Source organism: Microtus oregoni, unplaced genomic scaffold (genome assembly GCF_018167655.1).
Source record: "Microtus oregoni isolate MIOR12 unplaced genomic scaffold, Mior012 000048F_ref0000485, whole genome shotgun sequence".
NCBI lineage: Eukaryota > Metazoa > Chordata > Mammalia > Rodentia > Cricetidae > Microtus > Microtus oregoni.
In genome coordinates this window covers 6,298,508-6,324,715 of record NW_024543222.1, presented here as the reverse complement: position 1 = coordinate 6,324,715, position 26,208 = coordinate 6,298,508, and the positions used below count along the sequence as shown (strand labels likewise).

Below are 26,208 nucleotides of genomic sequence, written 5' to 3'. Positions count from 1 at the left end.
TGCTAGGAGGAAATTTTAATGTTTTCTTACTGCTTTATCAATGTCATGGAAAAAAAAATACAAAGTTTAGAGTCTAGAAATGACCAGGTAGATTGGGAGGGGGCGTGTGCTGTTGGCCAGAGGCACAGGTCTGTGGCTCTGTCAAAGCCTACCTACGTAGGAGCACCAGTCAGGAGCCCAGTGAGTGTCCAGGGTCAGGATCTGGGAGGACTTTGGAAGGAGAGCAGCCCAATGCAAGCCACCACCCTCATCTGGCCAGAATCCTGCTGTAATTTAGCTTGCTCTCTCTCCAGATTCCTACTGGTTATACTAGACCAGGAGGTGGGCCAGCCTGTTCCCAGCACAGAAACCCCTGGGGCTCAGGCCCCTGATTCTGCTCATGTTCTGGGTAGAGTTACCGGAACCGAGCAAACAGATTTCAGACAAGCAGTCAGGAGCCGTGGTGCATACCTGTAACCTCAGCTCCTAGGGTGAGGCTTTGCTCTGAGTTTGAGGCCATCTTGGGCTACAGAGACTGTGTCTCAAAAAACAAACAAATAAAAACCCACTTTCCTTAACTTGGAATTCAAACTGAATACAGTCTTGCTAAGTCTGGCCCGTTGCCCACCCCAAGTTGAAAGAGGTTGAGAAGGGAAGGAGACCCTGCCTCCTTCAGAGGAGGGCAGGGGGAGGGAACCACCTGGTCAAAACACAGCTCACACTTCGGGGAACAATGCATTATTTAATGGTCATATTCCAGAACTTTCCTACATAGTCCTCACTCAGCTGTTAACAGCTATGGAGGTGGGGTTCGTGGACAAACACTGGTGGCGGCTGTCCCACACGGTTCAGCCTGGACGGGGTCTGTACACCGAGACTGGAGTAAGTTAACATTCGCTGTGCCACCAAGACAATCTTGCTAACAGGGTTACAGTCCCCTGGTAGGGGACTGACACTGCTCTACTCCGGTTTAAACGTAAGAACAACCAACAAATGCACCCATAGGGCAGAGAAAGCCCTTCCTGCTCCTAGTGCCACCGAGGAAGGGCCCCTTCTTAAAAACCCAAGAAGCTGGGGTCCGGGGGAGTTCCTTCTGCACCCCACCCTGTCCTGGCCCCTCGGAAGGACTGCGGTTAGTGTATTGCTTGAGGCTGTCCCTTGCTCCAGCTGAACCCTAAGAGCACCAGCTTCCAGTGAGGAGCCAGGGGTGGAAGAAGATCCCGGACAAGTGGCCACCCTACCTCCCTGGTCCCCAGGGTCCATGACCTTGGCGAGAAGGCCACACCCGGCTGCCCTCCATCGCTATGGGAACACAGACTAACATCTGGCATCCATCTGAGGTCAGGCTGGAAGCAAGGGGCCCAGAGAGAGGAGAATGGATTCCTGCTGGGACACAGCTCTGTCCCAGGCTGCTTCGGTGGAGGAAGGACAGGTCAGAGTCAGGCCATCAGTACCCATGCTACCTCCCTGGCACCCCAGTCCCCGAGGTCCAGGGTCTACTCCAATATGAGGCTCTTAGCTGCACCTACATAGGAAGGTCAAAGGTCATCGTGAAGGCAGCAGCAGGGAGAAGATGTAGCCCAGAGTTGTGGAAGCTACCGTCAGCTTTCTGTCCAGCTCAAACGCGGATCTCATCTTCCTCCTCCTCTTCATCCATGAAGGAGAATTCCTTGTCTGGCTGCCTTGGGGCAGCAGCCCGGGCCCTGTCTGGGCCTCGGAAAGCTGGGCTGCGCTCCTCCAGGACGCCTGAGGTGCAGCTGGACAGGGAGCTGCTGTCCCGGGTGGTATAGCTGCCCACGCTGCGTGCTGAGCTGGGGCTGGGGGCCGCTGCCGCCCACCCGTCATCCTCCAGAGCATGTGGGGGCAGCATGGAGGTCTGGTCCGAGCTGGCCTTGCTTTCCTGTCTTCCTATAGGAGGAGCTACCTCCAGCAAAGGGGGTGCCTGGACCATGCTGCTGGGGCCTTCTTTGTCACGGTAACCGCCACCTTCTTCCTCCTCCGGGTCCCACTCATCCTTGTCCATGATGCTGAGGACATCGCCCAGCATGGAGGGCCCCAGGTCAATGTGGAAGGACATGATGGACTCAGCATGTTTCAGCCCATAGCTGGCCTTGGGCACAACGGGTAGATCTGTCAGGTCTCCAAAGGCCTGCTCGTCAAGGAGTGGGTCAGGAGAGTGGGGGCCTGTGGCCCCATTCCGATGAGGACCCACCTCCCCCGAGCCAGTCTCCTGGCCACCATCTCCAGCATCTGCTTTCTTCACAGGGCTGGACGACAGGCTCTTGGGTAGCTTGCTGGAGCCCTTCTCAGTGGCTTCCTTCTCATTGAGCTGCGGCAGGGACATGGCATTCTTGACAAACAGTGCTGAGTCCCGCAGGGAACCCAGCATGTCTCTCTGCTCCCGGTCCCCTCTGGTCACGGACTGTGACCGTTTACTGCCCCGGAACTTGCGGGACAGGAGGCTGCGTTTGGAAGACGAGGAGGTGGAAGCCTGATCATCGAGGGACTCCCCGTCAGCCTCACCTGCCTTGCTAGTGAGGAAGGAGGTATCCCCGAAGGCATCTCCAGCCCGGCCCACATGCATGGTGTGGCGGAAGTCACCCAAAGGGGCACTGATCATCTCAGCTGTGAGGTCCACCCGGGAACGGCGCTTGGAGTGCACAGAGCTGGACACCAGCTGCTTGAGGATGGGCATTGTGCCGGCCGGGAGGGGAGGCGGACACTCCCAAGGTAACAGGCAGCTGTGGGGTGAGATCGGAAGTCCAGCAAGCGCAAAGGGTAGGCAGGGTAATCAGAGGGCTGTAAGCAGAGAACAGAAAGCAAAGGGTTAATATAGACGAGCCTCACGATGTCCACCCACCAAAGGACCACCATTTAACCCTTGACTTCTCATCAAAACTGCTGGAAAACTGCCAGTAGTGGCCTTCCTCACCTACGCCTCCTAACACGGAAAGATATTTATAAACTGGGAGAGAGTTTGGTAGCAGAGACATATTTTTCTCTGACACCTGAGATGGAAATAATCTCCTCAAATTCCACATGGTCACCCCTATCCCTGCCTGAGCTGGACTGTTGTTTGAACAAACCACTTTAAATGGTAGTTACAATCCCAAAGGTACTAAAGCAAACAGGTTCCAGACAGCCAGTGGTGGACAGGAGCTTCCTGCTGTCTAACCTGGATCCCTGTGGAGTCGGTGGACACCTCAGCCTGAGTCAGAGAGAACAGAATGGCCAGGCCAGGCCCAAACCGAGCCTGTCACTTCCACACATGCGGGCGACTGGCCAGCCTCACTCTTTCTGAATCAGAATTAGGGTGGGGAATGCAGGAACCCACAGAACCAGCTCCCTGACCTTCCAGCTCTTGTGGGGTGCCACATGCATGAAGATTCCTGCCTGTGACATCACTGTGAGGCCCCAAACTCTGCTAGAGACTCGCTTTATCGCCCATCCCCTGGGGAGATGAAATTGGGGGAAATTCCCTCCTGGTTTCTTTATTGTTGAGGCTGGAGGGAGATGGGACTCTAGATGACTTTCTTTGGGGACATGCAGAGCCCTGGGTGACTAACTAGAAGTCCAGGGACAGCACAGGGGGATCTCAGGGCACAGCCTCTGGCAAGGAAAGCTTAGTGTCAAGGTCCCAAGCCAGGTCCTTTCTCCCCAGCAGAGTTGGGCCCCTGGCTGTCTGCCCCTTCCCTCCCTATCCCACTGACAGCTGGACAGCCAGGTCTTACTGGGGCCCACCTGTTGCACTGCAGGGCTCAGTGAGGCCTGGCAGGCTTGGGCTGCTCCCGCTGCCCCAGGCCAGGCCACCCAGGCCACCTGTCCCTCCCTGACTGTTGCTTAACTGGTCTTCCTGCCTGCCCCATGCCTCTCACTCTTGTTCTTGCTTTCTTAGCTAAACAAACAAATGACCTCCCACCCCTACCCCCAAAAAACCCAACCACAGTAACATCCCCCTCCCTGCAAACCTCCCAGGACTGTTTCTGCTGCCTTCCAGATGTCACTGCCAGCCACCCGCCCTTCCCTTGCGTTTGATACGAGGCATCCTCTTCCAACACCCTAACATCCGGTGCCCACAACAACCCTAAGGAGAGACAGTGCTGCTCCAGAAGGCCTCCATATCCAGAGTTAGTCCTCCAGGCCACCTGATTCACACAGCATTTTAAATGTCCCCCCTCCTGACAGGCACCTGTTACATCACTCTGTCCCTGCCAGCTGGACTCTAACCTTCCTGTCAGGCTAAGGCTTCCAGAGGGTTCTAACAGGTCCCGGTTCTAATTCCTGTCTAGCACCCGTGTGTGACACAGTTGGATTTCAACATTTAAAGTGGGGCCACCACCACCCCAACCTCATGCAGTCCTTCAGTATCTCTCCATCGGCCTTCATGTCAGCCCTTTCAGCCCACAGCACAGCCCCTGGGCGCCTTGCTTGACCTCTCTTTGCTCCCTGCATCTTCCTTCCCCTACGGTCTGGTCTGTCATTCCAGTCAAACAGCCAGTCTGATCCCCCACCACCGAGAGCAACACCCAAGCAATTACACTGCTGGTCTCAGCAAATACCAAGAGGAACCAGGCACAACGGCAGGTAGATCTACTTACTATACAGGTGACCTGGGCCACCTTAGGGTCAGGGAAAACCCTGAGCAAATTCTGAGAAAAACTCTCTTTAGCCTAACAAAAAAAAGGGCTGAAGAAATGGGTAAAAGGCTTGCCACTCGAGTGTGAGGACCTGAGTCTGGAGCCTCAGAATCTGTGTAAAGCCAGATGTATCTGCATCCTTCCACCTACAGAGAGATGGCAGACAACGAAGTCACAGACATAACAGTGGTTACCAAGAGACTTTGTCTCAAACAAGGCGGGAGATTAGGCGGGAGGTTCACACATGGACTGTGGTGTGATGTATGTGTCATATACATTTTTCTAAGTGTGTGGGGTGTATGTGTGTATGTATATGTACAACATGCATGCAGTGTCCAGGGAGGCCATAAGAGGGCGTTGTATCCCCCACAAATGGAGTAAGAGCTGGTACTAGAAACCAAGCTTGGGTCCTCTGGAAGAGCAGTGCTCTTAACTGCTGAGCCATCTCTCATCCCCACACCCCAATTAGGAAACAAAAAAAGGAAAAACAAAGGGAGGCATGGTCTCTGTCATTAAAATGTGACCCCGGCCACCCCTCTGGTTTCTCTGCTACCAGGTGAACAGAAGGTTCCTCACCCAGCGTGCTAGACTCCCACACTGCTGGAAGGGACACCAGACTCTTCCATCTTTCGGATGAGAAAGCAGGGTCACTGAGGTAGTGACTCAGCCTCAGCTGGGTTCACACCCCAGTGAGCACTGCCAGCCCAGGGCGAGCACCTGCTAAGGCTTTCTTCTGATTCTGGGTACTGTACTAGAGCCCTGTGCGCTGCCTGCCACCAACGGAGTGCCCCCTACCACTTGCCCAGGAGGTCCGGGAAGGAGCCTGCTGCCTCTAAAAACAGAAGCATTTTTCTATGATGGCCTGAGGATACATGGGGACAGTCGATTTTTTTAAATTGGGGGTGGTGTTGGCTGAAGTCATTTGCAGCACCTCGATCTCTTCTGTTAAGATACCAGCAGCCTCCACCACCATCCCAACCCCCCAGTCATGGCATCTGAAATGGTCAGGGTGCCTATTCCCTAATTCTCCGGGAGGCAAAAATGAAAATAAGAAACAGGAACGCGAGAGCGAGGGAGAGGGAGAGGCAGGAGGGGAACCCACAATTGTATCGATTTGTGAAAGGCCACACTGTTAAGTCTAGGAACCCGTCCTCCCGCAAGCTTGGCCATACTGTGGTTTCCCATCTGAAGAGCTCAATAGGAAGAAAAGGTGGGGGAACCACAGGCTCGGCAGCCCAGGATTCTCCAGAGATGCTCACGCAGCCACCCAGAGGGACCAAGTATCCAGAGTGTAACAGTTAGAGGGAAGGAGGAAGCCTTCATCATCCCATTGACTGTCTCCTCCCCCAACACTGCTTTGCCAGTGGGGCTACAGAGAAAGGGAGAGTAGGGACACTTAATGAAATCAGTGTGGCACTCCACGTCCATGCATGCCATCCTAGGCCAGACCTAGAGCCCCTTCTCTGCCTCCTGAAAAACAATGACAGGTCTGTGCAGTGCTATCTACCTCCTGTGATCTTGTTCATGAGACCAGGTACAGGTTGTGTGGCACGAGACAACGTTTTCCAAATCTAGCAAGAGATTCTCCTGTCACCCCGTTGTAAGATGAGGCTCATTCTCCAGGGTCTCAGAGTTTGAGCACAGCAACAGACTTTAAGGTCAATGAAAACTTAACCTTGAAGTGTTGGCTTCAAGGGCCCAAGCAACAGCAAGTCCTCCAAGCTTCTAACAGACAGTGTTTGGGACTTAAGAGGTGGTCAGGGGTGTTGGGGGAAGCAGAGCTAGGAGGGCCTGCCTGGGGCTGGCCCTGGAGGCCCTACACCTCCCTTCTGAAAAGGATCAGACCGCAGGGGCTGTGGCTTTGGGAGGAGTGTTGCTAAACACCATGACTCAGCTCTGGGGAAGTGGCTAAAACTGGCTGTCCCATGAGACCAGGTGGATACCCTGTCCCACCTGAGGCCACAACCCACTTTCCTGGGTAGACAAGGGAAACTGGCCAGCAGCTTGCAATGCTCCCTAATCTTGAGCCTCCAAGGGCAAGACTTTCTAGAACCAGCACCTTCCGTAGGACACCAACAAGCCCATCCACCAACCCCCCACACAGCCAGGACTCTGGGAACAAAGCACAGCCTTTGCTTGGACCTGTCACCACCCTCCCTGGAGGGATGAACGGTGAAAAGTACCCTCCCAAACTGGCCAGCAGACTGACAAACACGTCAGGCAGCACCAATATGTCCCACTCTAAATGCCCAGGCAGGGACCTGTCCCTGGCATCCCAGTCCTAGGCAGGAACCAGAGCTATGCTCCCAACACAGGCAGGCAGGCTGGCCTCCCCATCTGCAGCTGACCGGAGGCTCACCCCAGTCAGTATACAGAGTTACACATGCTTCAACGCCCACCCACCACCACTGCCAAGGGCAGCCACGCCCTCTGTCCATCAGTTCCTGGTTTCCCTCTGACACCAGCTCCAGGCAATGTGACCAGATAGAAGAGGACACTAAGCGTGGTAACTTTAGCCCCTCACTCGGATGGATTGGTTCTGAGAGGCTGCATCTGCCGTTCATGCATTTGCTCTCTCACTCACTCGCTGTGTTACTGCAGACCCCACAATACTGACATTTAGCCACCCCTCTGTGCTTTCAAGGGTTTCTTCTGCACCCGAAGACTGAGCCAACCACAGTCTGAAAACAGTTTGCAGGGGGAAAAATCTACAGGCACCAAACATGCACACATATCCTTTACTGTAAACAAGATTGTACAACTCTGTCAACGATTCCCACGCGTTGTGTGTGCACAAGGAACCCAGAGCCTACTTGAAGGACACAGGAAGATGTACCCAGGTTATATGCAAACCATGCAATTTTAGACAAAGGACTCGAATATCTGAGATCTGGGTATCTGAGGGGATCCCAGAACCAATCACCCATGAATACTGAGGGATGACTGTATTCTTCCAGGCCCTGAAAACAGAGCAGTGACAACGGCCCATTATCATTCCCAAGGCACACACAGATGGAGACTGGGGAGGGGTGTGTGTGCAACAGGGGGACTGGGTGATGTGAGGAAGTGTGGAAATGGGGACAAAGCGGAAGGGCCCACGAGGGAAGGGGTACTGTGAACTGAACCCTGAGCAGCCAGGAGGCAGCCTGTGAAACCTGGGCAGACAGAAGCTACACGGCATGTGCAGAGGCTCTGGGGTGGGAACATGCTTGTAGTATTTAAAGGGTAGAATGAAAACCCACGTGGTCAGAGGACAGGCCAGCTGAGTTTGGTCCTTGGTGTTGAATATAAACCACGGACCTTGGGAAGTTCCTGGTGGCATTAGACCTGGGGGTCGTGGAGGAGGGGGAAACAGAAATTCAGTCTGAATATTTTTTCTGGAGTTTAGGCATGGAGGAGGCAAGACATGAGAGTGGCTGGGGAGGACACCGGGGACACATCTTGGGAGGGTTTCAGAGTTGTGGCCAGGGCGGGTCAAAGGGCAGCCTCATGGGGACTCCAGGGATCCTTTCCCAGAGCTGAGTCATGCCTTCTCTCACAGAGACAATGCTGTACCTGCCCCTAGGCATGTTTTAACTCTGTCCAAAGATGAAGTGTCCAAATTTCCAGTGCTTCTTTACATCTAAGGGGTAAGAAACCCAAGCTGCCGCAGGCCGCACCTCTAAGAAAGACCAATAGAGAAAGATCTGGTATTCTCCGGAACACTCACTAGCCTTTATGAAGTGAAGACAGGGAGAGGCCAGGGCTGGGCAGCTGAGGGGCAGCAGAGCTGTGGGGGCTTTGCCACACACTGTTAAACAGGAGGACGTCTAAGCGTTTGTGTGGTATTGTGGTTGCAGCAGATCCCGGTATCTCAAGGTCTGCTGTTTGTACAAGGAGCTTGGGCTGTACTTATTTAAGATACCCTCTGTCCCGAACAGCCCTGATGCCAAGAAATAAAAGCTGGGGATGAATCATGAACAATCACCATCATGACCCCACTTCCCACCCCATGACAAACATCTCTCTAAAATACCTGGGTTGGGTAAGGAATCAGGCTTTGAGAGATGGGAACATTATATTAAGGGACTCAGCCCAGACTACAGGTTGAAGTCTGTTTTAAATCCTCCTCCAGATTCCATCTGCTGAAACAGAGGCGCAAAATCAAAAGTGTGGAGATACCATGTAAGAAACACCTACCTGAGCTGGGCAGTGGTGGCACACGCCTTTAATCCCAGCACTTGGGAGGCAGAGGCAGGTGGATGCTTGTGAGTTTGAGGCCAGCCTGGTCTACAGAGTGAGTTCCACGACAGTCAGGGCTGTTACACAGAGAAACCCTGTCTCTAAAGAAACGGAAGGAAGGAAGGAAGGAAGGAAGGAAGGAAGGAAGGAAGGAAGGACTACCTGAAATGTCCTTTATGTGTATATAAATTCTTGTTTTTGTTCTTGTGTTTTCGCTTTTGGTTTTTGTTTTTTCTGATTTATTGATTGACTGATTGATTTATTGACTGATTTATTGGTTGACTGATTGATTGAGACAAGGTCTCACTATGTAGCTCTGGCTGTCCTGGAACTCACCAGTAGACCAAGCTGGCCTTGAACTCAGAGATCTTCCTGCCTCTGCCCCACGTGTGCTATGGTGAAAGGCATGCACCACCATGCTCAGCTCCGCATAGGTTAAACTGCTAACCATGCAGTAACTACTAAGGTTTAGTTTTTTGTCCTTTAAGAAATAAAATCCATAGATGGACAGCCTTCTAAATCTGCAGATTCCCCATTTGGGGACTCGATCAGAATACAAGTGCTCAGAACAGGCTGGGGTATACGTGTGTGGCAGAGATGGGTGAATCCTGGGAGATCCCTGGTCAGCCAGGTTTAGTGAGAACCTGCCTTGAAAAGCAAGGCGGGGGCTGGAGCGGTGGCTCAGTGGTCAACAGTGTGGCGGGGATGGCTGGGTTGGATCCCCATCACCCACATGGTGGCTCCTAACTGTAACTCAAGTCCCAAGGGATTCAATCCCCTCCTCTGACCTCCACAGGTACCAGGTATGCGGTATGCATATGACAACATACATATTAACACTTATATAAAAATAAATAAATTTAAAAACAGGTTTTATTTTTTTATTTTATTTTTTTTTGGTTTTTTGAGACAGGGTTTCCCTGTAGCTTTGGTTCCTGTCCCAGAACTAGCTCTTGTAGACCAGGCTGGCCTCGAACTCCCAGAGATCCGCCTGCCTCTGCCTCCCGAGTGCTGGGATTAAAGGCGTGCGCCACCACTGCCCGGCTAAAAACAGGTTTTATAAGTAAAAGAAATGTGGAGGGGAAAAAAATGTGGAGAACTGGAAAGATGGCTCAGCAGGAAAGCACCCGCTGCACAAACCTGACTTCCTGTGGCACAAACCTGACCTCCCGAATCCAATCCCTGCAATCCACTGTGAAAAGTGTGTGCCCCTCCCCCACCCAAGCAATCATCAAATACAGACACATATACAAACTGGTATACTAATCATAAATAAAATTAAGTTTTTTAAAAGGTGGGGAAAGAGGGAAGGCATTCCGGCATCCAGCTTGGCCTCCACAAGCATGCCCAGGTGAGCATACCTCTCCACTACACACATACATACTGAACACGCAGAACCCTGAACGATGTCACACAGCTATTTCCCTCCACTACACACATACATACTGAACACGCAGAACCCTGAACGATGTCACACAGCTATTTCCCTCCACTACACACATACATACTGAACACGCAGAACCCTGAACGATGTCACACAGCTATTTCCCTCCACTACACACATACATACTGAACACGCAGAACCCTGAACGATGTCACACAGCTATCTTCACACCCTCCACATCTCATTTGGTACTGTGGGAAGCGAGAGCTTAGGTGCCCCATGAGATCTCCATAAATATTAGGCTGTCTCATGGAAGGGACTGGAGCATCTGTGGACTCTGGTATCCCAGGGGACCTGGAATCAATCCACTGTGGACACCAAAGGACAGCTGTGACGCTCTGCTAAGTTCTTCCCACACATGACTGGATTTTTGTCACGTAGCCCAGGAGTAGGGGTGGGTGCTAAAATGTAGCTCTCTGGGGCCACAGAGGGGGTGGGGTAAGGACAGGTGACTTGCCAAAGGTCACAGAGTTTGGGGACCCAGATGGTAGGAGAACTCACATCTCTGACAACCTGAAAGTTTCCCCCAAGTAACACTTGCAAATGAATCACCCCAGGGAGATGTCAGACCTTCCTGTGTAGTCTACCGACTTGTCAATAGGGAGCCAGAAAAGATGTGGGGGGGGGGGGGGACGTTTCCACAAGGCAGGGACAGTCATAGCACCGTATCCCAGGAACTGCTCACATCCTAACGACCTCAGGACCGGGTGGCCGAGGGGCACAACTGTCGGGGAGCTGAGGAGCAGAGGCGGGGAGCGGAAGTAATTCAGCCACCTCCACATCTGGAAACAGACCTCATGGAACTGTGTCAAAGGAGGAGAAAACCCCAAATGCACAAATATTCACCATCAAAGCCTTACTCACGAGAGGACAAGCAGGGAAGAACCAGATGCTTAGCAGTAAGGGGTGGGCGGGCTGAGAAAATGAGGAAGCATAAGGTTTGCGGAGTGTCACGAAACCATGAGGGGTGGGGGGGCAGGGGTGGGGCGCTTGTCCAGAGGCCACGCAGCCACATGAACAGTTCCCCAAACAGCAGGCAGTGGCACACAGAGGGGGGCATTTATCCATTCAACTGCTTGTATATGCAATCCCTGAAAAGGACTGGGCTCAACCCTTTGGAGAATAGGTTGGGCTCAAGAGGCGAACAGACTAAGGTTCTGTGTGGTGGTGCGTGCTTTTCGTCCCAGCACTTGGGACGCAGGGGTTAGTAGCCCTCTGTGAGTCTGAGACCAGCCTGGTCTACACTGTGAGACCCTGTGTTTCCTGGTGGCCACTCACATGTGCATGCGTGTGTTCACGCATGTGTGTCTGTGTGTGCACATGTGCACTATGGCACACTAGTAAAGGATGACTTACACAAGTCAGTTCTCTCCTTCCACCGTGTAGAACCCAGGTATGCAACAGGTTATCAGACTTGTGGGCAAGTGCCCTTACCCTCCGAACCACGCCCCCAGCCACACACACCCTTAACCATGGCTTCCAGGAATCAATCTCAGGTTCTTGTTCTACTTTACTGACTGAGCTATTTCCCCAGCCTCTCTTCCCCAAAAGTTCCCTTTAATGTGGTGAAACTGCTTATAATAATAATAATGATGATGATAATAATAATAATAATAATAATTTCCAAAGCATCAAAGCCTTAAGGAAAAGACTAATTTCAAAACAGTTTAAAACTCTTCTCCATTGTCAGGGCTCAGCATCTCTAAGAGGGACAGCACAAGGACCTGTGGCTCTGCACCTCAGCAGGTGCTCTCCCACTGACAACTGTCCCTCCCTCCTCCCCCAGGTCACCCCCAAGATTCATGCTTTCTGCTAAATGTCTAGGGGGTAAGAGTGGGCAATCTATGATATAAAGCTCTGGGTGCTGGAGAGATGGCACAGCAGGTTAAGAGCACTGCCAGCTCTTCTGGAGGACCCAGGTTCAATTCCCAGCACCCACATGGCTGTTCACATCTGAAATGCGGCCCCAGGGGGTCTGACACTCTCTTCCGGGCTCTGCAGGCACTAGCTGCACTTACATGCTTGCAAGTAAAACAGCCATACACATACAATAAAATAAAAGATATAAAGATTAAATAGGGGGGCTGGAGAGATGGCTCAGTGGTTGAGAGAACTGGCTGTTCTTCCAGAGGTCCTGAGTTCAATTCCCAGCACCCACATGGTGGCTCACAGCCATCTGTAATGAGATCTGGCACTCCCTTCTGGTCTGTAGGTATATATGCAGACAGAACACTGTCTGCATAATAAATAAATCTTTTTTAAAAAAAGATTAAATAGACTTACTCCTAGATCTGCAAAGACTGATCACCTGTTCCCCCCACACACTTCCCACCCCCAGAAAGAGAACTCACTCCCCAGCAGCTGCTTCCTGGTGCTCAACCCTTTTTCTTGGCCAAGCAGGTGACCGGTAACCATGCCCACCCAACAGAGACTGGCCTCCAGCCAGCACCTCTAGAGGTCAGTCCCCCATAGGACAGCCTGTCAAGAGACACTCCAGGCAGGTGAAAGCCGGGCTTTTGCTCCTCCCACAGTCCCAGCTTGGCCACCCCATGCTATGAGGCAACAGCATGAGACAAGGGGAAACAGGAAAGGGCAGGGGTCACTCAAGGGCGAGGAGCACAAGGTGTTCCCTTCAACTGACCATGCACAGGAAAATTCTGGCTGTCAACTATTCCCCTTTACTAGATAGCTTCTGTGTGTCTAGCACCAGGGCCAGGAGAACAGGCATGCAAGCTTCTGCACCTCAATACAACCATGCAGGAGGGTGAAATGATCACCCCTATTTTAAAGGAAGGGGATTTGAGGCTCGGGCAGGTCAAATGTCCTCACTCCCTCTCATAGCTTCTGAACCAATCAATGGAAGACCATCTCTGGCCGTCCTTGGCACACATACACTCAGAGGGGCTCAGGAGCATGGGCTTGCTTAGAGAACACGACTAGGATCAGAATCTGCTTTCCCAGCTCCCTGATTAGAGGTTTGCCCTAGGGACGGCTCAACTTCATGCCTCCCAAGGTCCTACAGAGAAGCCAGCAGAAAGGAACCATCAGAAGTCCAGGCCAGGTTTCCCCTGGGTACTTAGGAATGGGGTCAGCACAAGGTCTAGCTTCAAATTTTCCCAAGGAAGCTCCGATCCAACGCTGATCTCAAGGAGAAAGGTCAGAATCCTGAGCCAAAGCAGTCCTTTAATCCTCACATCTAGGCATCTACTCCACCTTTCCCAGAGGCCAGTCAAGCCAGGCTGACACTGCCCAAGCAGAGCCAGGGCACACATCCTGCTTCCTAGAGAGAAACATCCTGTCTTTGATGGATCCTTCCGGGAGGGGAAAGTGATTGAGGCGCCAGCATCACCCCATGCTCTCCACAGCTGCAATGGGATGCACATGGCCTGGCCATCTCTGCTTGCTGGGGTGAGGTAGCAGGATGCTGGAGCTGGGCGGCTGTAAGTCAGCCAGGGCAGGGACCACAGAATGAATCAGGCAAGGAAAAACGCAGTCCTCCATAGCAGAACATCTCCCCAGTTCCCATTTTCTACCACTTCTCTATGGGTGTGTGTGTATGTATGTATGTGTATAATTTTATATTAGTCAGGCAGTGGTGGCATATGCCTTGAATCTTTTAATTTTTAACATGCTTTCAATCAGAGTACTTGGAGGTAGAGGCAGGCAAACCTCTGAGTACAAGGCCAACCTGATCTACAGAGTGAGTTCCAGGACAGCCAGGGCTAACACAGAGAAACCCTGTCTCAAAAAACCAAAACTAAACAAACAAAAAAGATTTTATATTTACTTTTTTATGTGTACGTATCTGCATGCAATTTTTGCAGGTGTCCAGGGAGCCCAGATCCTGGGGTTATAGGCAGAGCCCAGATCCTGGGGTTATAGGCAGTTGTGCAGCTCGTGATAGAGGTAATGTGAACTGAACCTGAATCCTCTGCAAGAGAAGAAAGTGCTCTTGGCCCCACACCACCTCTTCACCCTCAGGTTATTAAACATTCCACACCTGACATCCAGTAGAGTGGCCACTGGCTTTGTGTGGGTGCTGAGCTATTAAATATGCCATCCTGGAGGCTGGGGAGGCAGCTCTATGCAAGCATGAGCTCCTGAGTTCGGATTTGTGAGCGTCGATATAAACACTCTGGCAGAGTGGCACGTGCCTGTGATCCCAGCACCAGGGAGACAAGAAAGTTCCTGTGCCAAACGGGCGGCAGACCCTATCTCAAAAGATAAAGTAGAAGGGCTAAGCCAGGCGGTAGTGGCACCTTTAATCCCAGCTCTCAGGAGGTAGAGACAGGCCGGTCTCTAAGTTTGAGGTCAGCCTGGTCTACAAAATAAATTCCTAGACAGCCAAAGCTGAAACACAGAGAAACCCTGTCTTGAAAAAAAGAAAAAAAAAAAAAGAAGGGCTAGACAGATGATTTAGGGGCTAAGAGGATGTAAAATTGCTCTTAGAAGAGACCTGGATTTTGTTTGCGGCAACTACACCAGGATCTCACCCCTGCCTGTAATTCCAGCTCCAGGGGATTGGAGGGTTCCAGCCTCTGTGGGCACCTGCACTCCACATGTGCACATGTTCATGCACATACAGTTAAAATAAATACATTAAAAGCATAACGAAAACTTGACTTTAAAGCTCACATACTTCTGTGGGGTAGCACAGCTTTGGATAGTTCCCCCTTGTTACCCAGCTAGGACCTTGCACTGCAGACAGGGAATAAAGCCCGCCATTGTTCCTTCTGGAATTGAAGGCGCTCCTGCGCTCGTAAATTACATGCCACTTCAAATGCAGTCCTGATGCCCCCAGTGTCCGTCCAGCCAGTCTCTCATAAATGTTTTATTCTTTGGTTAGACTCTGTAACTTCCATTTTTCCCTAAAAATGCCAGCTTGAATTTATTTCTGTAAGATTGCTGGGAAAAAAAATCAGTTCTTTTTCTCATTGTCCTTCTGTTTTCAGGATGCTGTGCCATGGTACAGTTCCAGCAACACAGGGCGATGGTGCCCAACGTTGGGCACCTGCGCCTTCCCTTTGTTTGTCTCAGTCTCTAGCTCCTGTTTTGCTTCATGTTTATGAGATGGGTTCTCTGTGTAGCCCTGGCTGTTCTGGAACTCATAGACCAGGCTGGCCTACCTCGGCCTCCCTGGCGCTGGGATTAAAGGCGTGTGCCACCACTGCCGAGCTTCTGTTTCCTCTTTGAGACAGGGTCTCGCTATGTGGCCCTGACTGTCCTGGAACGTGCTGACCTCAGACTTTCAGCTATCCTCCTGCCTCTGCCTCCCAGCTGCTGTAATGAATGGCAAGCATGCAACACACCAGGCTTTCACTGAACTCAAACTAAAATACAAACACAACCTCTCCTTCCAAACCTGAGGTCTGCATTTTTCTGGTTACTAAGAATGACTGTTTTTTTTTAAAACAAACAAACAAACAAAAAACAAACAAACAAAAAACCTGTAGCATTGTAGCTACTGTACCTTCTCTAATGGAAATTGCTCACTGAAGCTTTTTGCCCGTTCCATTATTGGCAGGAGGGGCTTCCCATTTTCCAGTGGACTTGCCTGGAATTTAAATCTTAGACATAGTCTGCAAATATTTTGGCTAACTTATCATATGCCTGTTTACATTATGGTGATTTACGCTTTGCCAAGTGCCTCATTTGTATGTGGTCCAAGCTGCTCCCTGTCTTCTGGCTTTCATTTCACCAATCAAAGGCTTCTCCTCCCAAGGGAGAACAAAGCGAGAGTATGGGCAAAGGCAGTGCAAACTAACCAGTCATAGGAGACAGAACAACCCCCACTAAAGAAGTGCAGGAAAGTGCAGATGGCTGTGACCTCGACAGAGTCACAAAAAAGGGGACACAAAGACCAGCAACAGGCAAGTGCCAGGCCTGGAGCTACTGGCGTGGGAGCCCAGCTCCTCAGTCTAAGGCAGGAGGGACGCAAGTTCAAGTATAGTACATCATTTATGCCGTAAACTAGGGGTAAACCTAGGCAATGTAGGCCAGAACCTCTTTCAACATTAAGTCGGGGTTACAGCTCAACGATAGAATGCTCACCTGGACCCTGTTCACTCACACTCACACTCACACACCACACACACACACACACACACACACACACACACACACACACACACGCATGCACAGAGGTAATAAACAGTATTATATAAAATATAAATATAACATAAATAACAATGAAAACAAGCAGGAGTAACCAAGTTAGCGAGGTCAGTGGTTCACACCCATAATCTCTGCACTGGGGAGGTGAGGTGTGTGAGGAAAATTGAGGTAGCAAAGCGTTGAGGTGAGTTCTAGCCTAGCCTGAGGCACAGAGCAGGATGTTATCTGGTTGGTTTGTTCTTTAAAAATGAATCTGGGTATGGTGGCAGATCTTTGTGACTTGGTAACAACTTGGTCTATCTGGTGAGTTCCAGGCCAGCCAGGTCTTCACAAACAAACAAAACAAAACAAAACAAAACACATAAAAAGGGCTGGAGAGACAGCTCAGTGGTTAAGAGCATTGGCTGTTCTTCCGGAGGACCCGGTTTCAGTTCCTAGCACCCACACTACAGTCCACAACCATCTGCAACTCCCATTCCAGGGGGATCTGACACCCTCTTCGGGCCACCTTGGGCAATGCACACACACGGTGCAGATGTCTATGTAGGCAAAGCATTAATACACATAAAATAACAAAACTAGGAAAAAATAACAGTAACAAAGAACAATAATTTTCCTGAACTCTTATAAAACCAGTTTTGTTGTAAAAATTGGCAAAAAGTAATTGAATATGGCTTTATCAGATATTAACTTCTTCCTGATCCTGTGTAGGTTGGGCCAGCTTTGTTCTGTTCCTTGTTCTGCTTGTTTCTAAAGCAGATCTGGAGTCTCACCATGCAAAACGGATTTTGAACATCCAGCAGGGTAAGGGTCCTTGTTCAACTGTTTCCTCTAAAGCTGTCCTGGCTTTTCTAACCTACTTATTCTTCTATCTGTATCTCAGAATAAGAAAGGGATGGACATCATCTACCTGTCGTCCCAGCACCGGGAAGGCTGGGACAGGAGGATTCCAAGTTCCAGGCCAGCTTGGGCCACAAGAGGGGAGAGGAGAGAAAATCTTGTTCCATCTATGACAACTGTCACCACTGCACGGAACACTACAGAAGACACAAAGTGTTTCCTTCGCACCTGGCGTCCCCATGATATCCTAAACCTAGTTACCCAATATGGTAGCCACCAGACAGGAGGGGCCACCAAGTGCTTAAGCTGTGGCTAGTATGACTTGGGAAACAAATTCTTAACATCTAATTCAAATTATTTTAAATGTTGAATCAGACTTTTGGTTCTTTTACAGGAAAACTTCAGCATGTTGGGAAAACCTGAGTGTGTGGCTGTTACTGTAATTCTGAAATCCAAACACTAATCAAATATTTATAAAGTTTGGCATCCAGACTACAGTACACAGTGTGAGAGACAGGACAGATCCTCAAGCTTTTCTATCCCCCTCCCCCATAGGGTTTTGCTGTGTAATAGCCTTGGCTGTCCTGGAACTCACTTTGTAGACCAGATCCGCCTGCCTCTGCCTCCTGAGTGCACCACCAGTGTCCAGGGGAAGCTTTTGTATCTTAAAGAACATAAAATATACCACAGGTGTATGTATTTATTTGAAATGGGTCTTATTATGTAGCCGGGGCTGGCCTAGAACACACTATGTAGAACAGCCTGCCTCTGTCTTCCAAGTCCTGGAATAAAGGTGCACTTCACCATGTCCACTGACTTTTTTATTTGTTTGTGTGTGTGTGTGTGTGTGTGTGTTGAGCCACTTCCCCAGCCCCACCACTTCAAATTTTCAACAAATGCATGGAAATGGCAATATTTTGAGTGTGCTGGGTTAATTTAAAAATTCATCTTTTTTTTAATTTTTAAAAAAAGTAGGCTGGGCAGTGGTGGTGCATGCCTTTAATCCCAACATTCTGGAGGCAGAGGCAGATTTGCCTAGATCTCTATATGTTTGAGGCCAGCCTGGTACATAACGCAAGTTCCAGGACAGCCAGGCTACACAGAGAAACCCTGGCTCAGCAAATGTTTATAGAAAGTTAAAGTTACGTGTATGCTTGGCCTTCTATTCCTTCACTGGGGGAAGTGGGACTTGCATTCAGAAGTGGGCACAGAAGCCAGGGCCTCACACATGCTCAGCATGTATCCTACCACTGAGTCACCCTCGGTTCCCAGTATTATGTTCCTAGTAACAGCACTGTCCTACAGTTACTGCCATTGTCATCTTCTCCAGTGGACTGACAGAGATTCTTCATCATCTCCAACATACAGATATTCCTGCCTGCCCCCAGCCCTGGGGTCCTGGCATTATAGATGTCTGCTACCACGTCCCACTCAAATTTGCAATCCTTAACATGTATAAGAATATACAACTCCAAGACCTGAGCCAGGCTGAGTAGTCTGGGAAACACAACCTGGCAGGGTTATCAGCCCTGTACTTGTGAGAAAGGAGGGATTGCCGTCTACTTTGGAATCAGGAGTCGTCTGGAATGATGCCTCCCAATGTTGGTCCAATCGACGGACATCTCAGATGTGAGATGTCCCCTAGACTCAGGGAAACAGCCAGACCTTGCACCAGGGGGTCCTCTCCCCAATGTACAGGTCGCAAGAAGTGCGAGGTAGACCAGCCCCTCCAGGACCTAGATGCACAGTTCTCATTAAACTGTTTTTGGTACTTAAGCCCCTTGTGCTGGGCATCTGCGATACCAAATACCACAGTTCAACAACTGAGTCTCCATCCCATAGACAAGAAAGCTGAGGCTTAGAGAGTCTATTTAAGTCACCCTAGCCACATAGCTCCTAAAGATGGAGCTGAGAGGAGAATCAAGACAACTCTGGGTGTTTTCCAATCTGGTATAAAGCATATTGGAGGTTGGGGGGGACTCTCATGGTTGGGCCCCAAGTCTTGAAGAAGTGGTGGGGACTACAGGTGCTGAACACCCAGAGGAAGCCCAGAGCTCCACAGTTTCCTGTTAAAAATCTCCCCAGATCAACAAGATAAAGGCATTTATCACCAAGCTTGATGGTGAGCATGGTGGGAGGAGAGAACTGAGCACATGACAGTGCCCTCTGACCTCCACAGCATCACATGCCTCACCCCGATTCGTGTGTGTGTGTGAATATCTCAATATCTCAGAAGTCAGAGACAGCTCAGTAAGAGTATTTGGTACTCTTGCGGAGAGCCAGAGTCTGGTTCCCAGCAAGCAAATGGAGGTGTCCAAGTCTAAGTCCAAGGAATCTGGCTCCCACTGCGGGCAATTCACACATGGTGAACATTCACACATGCAGGCCAACACTCATATACATAAATAAAAATTCTTTAAAAAAATATCACCAAGGCTGGTGAGATGGCTCAGTGGTTAAGAGCACCAGCTGCTCTTCCAGAGGACCCGGGTTCAATTCCCAGCATCCACATGGCAGCTCGCAGCTGTCTGTAACTCCAGTTCAAGATAATATGACATTGTTATATCAATGTGCATAAAATAAAGTTAAAAAAAGTTTTTATTTTTTTTTTAAATCACCAGTCTGGGTACCTCATTTTCTACCATTCCAGAGAAAGTTAATAATCCTGAGAAACAGACGGTAGGACAGGGGGTGCACCTTCGGGGAGCCCTTGTGAGCTGGGCTCTAGTCTCTGCCCCGTATCCACCTCTATCCTCATTCCAGAACTCTCTGCCTTGAACCAGGGGAAGGAAGCCAGTGGGGTGGGGGTGGGGGTGAAGGAAAAGGCTTCTCTCACCCATGGCCTGGGAATGTGGACTGCCCACAAGGGAAGAGAAAAGGAGCCAGAGCCTGCGAGGGACCGGAAACTGACCAAGGAGCCAAGCCGCCGCTGCACAACCAGTGCCCCACGACATCCGGCGGCTTCACTTGTTTATACTTCCCTTCCTGGAAATGTGGGCTTCCAGGAGTCTGCCACCACCAGTGAGGGAACAGGAAAGGGTGTCCGGTGGGGAAGTGAGCTGTCCCTATGCAGGACACGCTGCCCAGGCCTAGAAGTGGTCCTGCTGCTGGTGGCAGCGCTTCTGTTCCCAATCTCATCTCAGAAGGAAGCCACCGCACTTGAAACCAGATCTGCCCCAGGCCTGGCTCACTTTCACTTCGTCTCCTGGGAAGTGGTACTCAGCTGAGTGGAGACTTCACATATCCTAGGAAGTGGTACTGGCACGAGTGGAGGACACAAGGGCACTGTGGGATATCCAGGGAAACCCCCAGGAGGGATGGCCCATCTTCCACTCCTGATTTTGGAGCTGGGGCTAAACGGGTCAAGGGCCAGAATCCCCAGGTCATAATCTGGCTCACCACACTGAGCTTGCTATCTGTGCCTCAGTTTCCTCATTATCTTTTAAAGCCACCTACCTACATTAAGGCTTAATCACATAGCGTATTCAGCACAACACTGGGCAAGAGGTGCACGTGAAGACGACACTGAGATGTGCTTTGTCTACAGGTGTTGGGGAGACATCCAGCATGCTCGGTGACACAGGACCCTCGGTCAGCCCTGGGCACACTTGCACACACACACACACCTACCCAATAGGTCCCAGGGTGCCACATGAAGCTGACCCCTAAAGCCGGGGTACAGAGTCCATCCTCACTGCCACCCAGTAGCCGGGGCGGGGTCATGAGGCAACCCTGCCTGTGGCTTTAGCCTCTCCTCTTCTTCACCTTTGACCTTTGCTGATGCAAGATGGAGAGGGCCTGCTCTTCTCAGGCAGAACTCCGTCTCCCTCTGATTTCAGTTCAGTAAGGATGGTGAGCCCTCTCTTTCTTCCCTAGGATAAGGGTAAGGGAGAGACCACACCAGAATCTGGGAGACCTGGATGCTACCAACAACAATACACAGACTTCAAAAGAGAAGATTGCCAAACCCCTGGAGAGAGCAGTTCCTCCCCAGTCCTCCACACAGGGTACCACTGGTCTCTGCTCCTTCCAAGCTCTTCTTCTCCAAGCCTTAATCTCCAGAGACAGAGCGGGACGAGAGCAGAGGGTCCCTCTCTGACGCTTCAGGGTCTGGGAAACATTCTGAAGAAAGGAGGGGGTTATAAGAGAATGGGAGGCTTGGAGGGATGCTTGGTCAGTTTCCGGTCCCTCGCAGGCTCTGGCTCCTTTTCTCTTCCCTTGTGGGCAGTCCACATTCCCAGGCCATGGGTGAGAGAAGCCTTTTCCTTCACCCCCACCCCCACCCCACTGGCTTCCTTCCCCTGGTTCAAGGCCGGGGAGAAGTTGGGACGTAAGACCCGCTTTCTTGTCTCATCTTGGAAGATCGAAAACTGGGGTCTCTAGACTGAGTTCAGCTACTAAATGGAGACAGAAGAAAGGAGAACCCAGAGACAGCGGGGAGTGGGGTGATTTCAGCTGGCATCATCTGCCACCTTGATAACCAAGGTGGGGACCCAAGCAGCCGTGACTGAGCACCAAGACATACAATGGTCTCTCTTGCCCTGGCCCTAGGATTAAGGGGGAGAACACTAGGTGTGCATACATGATACCCCCAAACTGTTTACACCTCACACTGAAAAAGGAGATCCTACCTCACCAGTCTCAGGTAGAGGAGGCTCTGCTTGCCAGCATGCCAGCACTGTCCTCCTGGCACTGAGCCGGAGGAGCAAGCTAGCGATGCCTGGGGTGCAGGGAAGGGCTCCAGTGTTCCTCCACTGGAAGGAAGGCCAAGGCTCCAGAAGGCCCACTTTAAAGCCAGGGCTTCACCAGGAGTAGGAATGTGGGAAGCTAATGGCTGAACTTTCTCCACCAGGCAAGTAGGCAGGGCTACTTTTAGCCATTCTCCTGTCCCTCCCTGAATGACTGTCCGAGGCCCTGCCCAGACTCTGGCTGACATGGGCTGAGCCTTCCTGAGGCACTTCAGAAGCTGGAGTCAGCAGTCAAAAGACTTCTGCTAAACTACTGCTCAACGTGTTCCCTGGCCCTGGGACTTGGTCCTTTCTCCCAAGGCTGAGGAAAAGCCTCTAGACATTAGGTCAGAAGCCCTAAGCATAGCTCCGGTCCATGCTCAACTCCCAGGGTGAGATTGCTCAACCCCTCTCCACTCCCCAGCCTTATCGCTGGCATCAATCCAGCTCCTCTGTTCTTCTGAGGGACAGACTCCTCCCTCCCCCCAACAGGGGCAAGCGCCTAAGTGTCTGTGGGATGTCCTAACCAGAACAGCTGGAGTTGCTACTCCAGGGTCATCCAGGATGCTGGCTGTGGACCTCCCTCCTCTGCCAGTTCCATCTAAACTTCAAGGAAATGGGGAGGCAGGGAAACCAGGAGGAAGAGAAGGAGACAGAGACACCAACGTCAGACACCTCACCTGCCACGGCTGGGCACAGCCTAGCCTGGTCATAGAAATCAGTTGGGGAAGGGGGTGGTCCTGAACCAGAGGCAACCCAAGGGCCTTCTGGAAAAGATCTGAAAGGAGGGTCTGGGATTCCTTTTACAGGTCAACATCATAGCACACCCCCCACCCCCGGGGACCACTGGAGGTTGCTTGCAACTTCCTGCTCCGAAGTTTGGATTGTTAGTTTCAAGAGACCATTGGGCACACATAGGCTCGGAACAAGAAGAGAGAGCCAGCTTGTGTGAGAAAACAAACCAAGGGAGAAAGGAGGACTTAAAAAAAAAGACAGAAGCCCCAGAAAATGGAAGAAACGCTCCAATGAGTGGCCTGAGCGTATAGGACAATGAACACCAAGTGAGCAAGGGACCCTGTGAACGCCGAGAAGTTACCATCGGGGGCAGAGACATCCCTAAATCACCATTGCTTGGGACCAGACTCACTTTAGCACACCAGCTCCCCAAATCCCTCCAAAGGCATGTCCCAGGACCCCCGAGAAGCTCCCCTCCATGTCTCCCGATGTTCCCCAAGGTGGGAAATCATTGAGGGGCAAAGTCCCAGTTCCGAGGAGATAAACCCATTAATCAGTAGACACATACCGGCAGCTGCCCAGAGCTGGTAGCACATGGCAACACATGCAGCACAGTCCCAGCTACCCAACACGGACTGCAACTCCTAGGCCTCTAGTGGATGCCCCATTATTGCCAACTGCCCTTGGGCTGCCCAGAAGCCTGGCTCGGCTCCAGCACAACCCGGCCTCCTTCCCAAGTTCTGGGAGAAACCTGTAGCCTGCAGCAGAGTTCCCCCTGCTGTGGGCCCTGTCCTTTGTTCTTTAAAATTCACTTCACCCCACTGGTGGTCCCCTCCTCCAGCCCGGCCTCAGAAAAGGGCGGGAGGAGCTGCTGCAGGCGTTACTGAAATCCCAGACAGGGCAAAGAAGTTGCATGGCAGAGCCCCCCTGCCAGGGGCCTCTCATTGTTTATGTTCCCCAGGTCTCTGGTCCAGATGGCTGCTGGGGGTAAGGAGGGAAGTACCCCATCCTCTCCTGAAAGATTAGACAAGGAGCTTCAAAGAGACGCCCACAAGGGCTCTTTGCCCATTTCACTGCTCGACTACCTGAGCAAGGAATGGAAGCTGTGGGCCAGAGAGGGACGTGGGAGCCGGTCAGATTGCAAGAGGTGAGCGTGTTGGATGGGGGAAAAGTTCCCAGCCAAGAAGAAAAGAGAAAGCATTGTATTTCCTCTTCATTCTCCCTGGGAGAAAAAGAAAACTTCCGAAGCCCAGGCCGCAGTATTTCATTGGGCAAACACAAGGAACCTGGTTTGAGTTAACAGAGAGGGAGCGCCCCTCCCCCCTCAGGCACACACGCAAGTCCCACCGTCTTCTCCCAGGAAGCTCAACCGCCATCCACCCCTCCAGTCTGGGGGACTCACCTACAGCAGCCAGAGGACCCCTTAACAGTCAGAGGCAGTTCCTGCAGGCGACACCAGACCATAGGAGGGCAGATTTGTTCCCCCGGCTGGGGGCGCTCCAGGAATGGGGAGGAGCCAGAGACCAGGATCGCTGCTCCAACGTCCCGAGCAAGCGGTTAAATCATTAACCGACCGCTACCTACCCGCCCCTGAACAAGCCTCGAGCACGGTGCTCGGGGAGCAGCCGGCGCGCGCGTGGGGCCCCAGCGTAAAGCCTCGTCCGGGGTTGCAAATGGGGCGGCCAGCTCGGGCAGCTCCACCCTGCCGCCAGGAGCCTGCGCCTCTTGCGGCCTTGGCCTCCAAGTCTTCCGAGGGAGGCGGGCGGGGCGGGGGAGGGAAGGGCTTGTGCGGGCCGGGAGGGGGGGGGGGAGTATTTGTTCGCTAGGCTATAGCCTTCCAGACGGCTCCTGCCCTCCTTCTCCCGGGCCAGGCGACACTGGGTGGCGCCTACTGCGGCGTGTGTACAAGCCGGAGAGCGCGAGTACACCTCTCTGCCACTACACAGGAACTCGGCTGTTATTCATGGAGAAGTCTGTGCGAACACGCCCCCCTCGGGGTGACCGCGATTATTGTGTGCCAGGCCCACGGCAACACACACCCCATTCCTGCGCGAGGGGGTGGACCTTTAAAACCTTCCCACTCACCCCACCCGGAGCAGCTCCCGTGGCCAGATTGGCGAGTCTTGGCGACGCTGAGCCCTGTTGTCACCCCTTCCTTCGCACATTGCGATTTTCTGGGACACGGTGTGTGGCGTGTGGCTCTGGGTCCAGGACACCCAAGATGCCCCAGGCCAGCCATGCCTACCAACGCTGGGCGCAGAGGTGTGTGTGTGCGCGCCCTGCTCTTCGTCTCCCCATCCCCGGGGTCTTTCTATCCTCTCCACGCGACCAAGGATCTCGAGCCAATCCAGGCCTCACACGGTTGCAGGACCACAAACGGGTGCCCATCGCCTACCTCGGTCCCCAGCTCCCCGAGCGCGGGCCGGACACGGCTGTACACTCCTCTCTGTGTGCTTGGCGCCTCGGCAGGGTTGACGACCCATGGCAGCGCAGGCGTTTATTTCCTCTGGCTCCCGGGCTCCGGGTGTGCTAGGCTCTGGGACACTCCCCTCCCTGGCTCCTCCCAGCCCTCCCTCCCTCACCCCTCCGCGCTTATGTCACGCCGCAGCAGCAGCCAATGGCTGTCCCGGAACTCAGCCTGACTGCTCGGCCTCCCAGGTTCAAACCCAAAAGCCTTAGACTCCCCCCAACTCCTTGTGGGGTAGCTGGAGCTGGTCCTGCTGTGAGGAGTCGCCCCCACCCCACGTCCCCCGTGCTCTGGGGCGGACCAGACTTGGACTCCGCAGAACCAGGAGCGCATCCCCTCCCCAGAGCCCAAGAGAAGGCCCTCTCTCGGCTCTTCCAGTTTTGAACAACGGTAAGGAATCTACTCCCCACCCTGCCCAGGAGGCATCCCTCGCGCCCCCACCAACTCCAGCTACCTACCCACTTCTGGGCCAGAGACTCTGGGGACACGAGCAGGAGCGTGGGCTCCGTGACTTCTGTGAATTCCGTCTCAATCTGGAACGCGGGAGGATTAGGCCAGCCCGAGTTCATACCCGGATTGGGCAGTGGTAAATTTTCAGCGTGGTGAACTGGCTTTGATCGCTCTGCCTGGCGACCACGGGCATCGTCAGTACCCTCTCAGGGAACCTCCAGGAATTCACTCCCGAGTTCTCCGACCCGATCCTTTGAGAAGCAGCCACCATCGAGCTCTCTTCTTTGTAGAGGAAGTTCCAGCTACGAATCATCATTGAAAGAAATAAATTCGACTTTAGGCCGAAGTTTCCTAACTATTTAAAGGAAGTGGGCGTGGAAGCGTTGGAGGCCCCATCCTCCACTCCCCCAGCGTTGACTCATAGTCCCTCAAGCTCCTTCTGCGTCCTCTGGAAACCCTGCCTTCTCAGGATCGCGCCTCCTTTTCCAGTCTGTCCGAAAAAACTTTTCTCGTGTGAAAATCAAATCCATAAACTGGGTGCCTGGTCTAGGGGGCTAGCTCCTGCGGCAGAGCACGAGGCTAGCTCACTGCGAT

General features: G+C 52.1%; 1 protein-coding gene across 4 annotated transcripts; it reads right to left on the bottom strand.

Moving 5' to 3' along the window:
• Window positions 1-25,933, bottom strand: Cdc42ep4 (CDC42 effector protein 4). Of its 4 annotated transcripts, none has more exons than XM_041636050.1 (2): window positions 25,623-25,933; window positions 1-2,778 (listed from the first exon to the last, which is right to left on the bottom strand). In XM_041636050.1, the coding sequence occupies exon 2, from the start codon at window positions 2,672-2,674 to the stop codon at window positions 1,598-1,600; it is 1,077 nt and encodes a 358-aa protein (XP_041491984.1). In that variant the 5' UTR covers window positions 2,675-2,778; window positions 25,623-25,933; the 3' UTR covers window positions 1-1,597. The 4 variants fall into 4 exon arrangements, with proteins under 4 accessions (XP_041491984.1, XP_041491985.1, XP_041491982.1 ...); XM_041636051.1 differs by having other exon boundaries at window positions 25,627-25,933; XM_041636048.1 differs by lacking the exon at window positions 25,623-25,933 and adding an exon at window positions 25,093-25,231.
• Window positions 25,934-26,208: the final 275 nt, after the last annotated feature.

Coding starts and splice junctions, on each gene's coding strand:
- Cdc42ep4 (XM_041636050.1), bottom strand. CDS start 2,674: ATGCCCATCCTCAAGCAGCTGGTGTCCAGCTCTGTGCACTCCAAGCGC.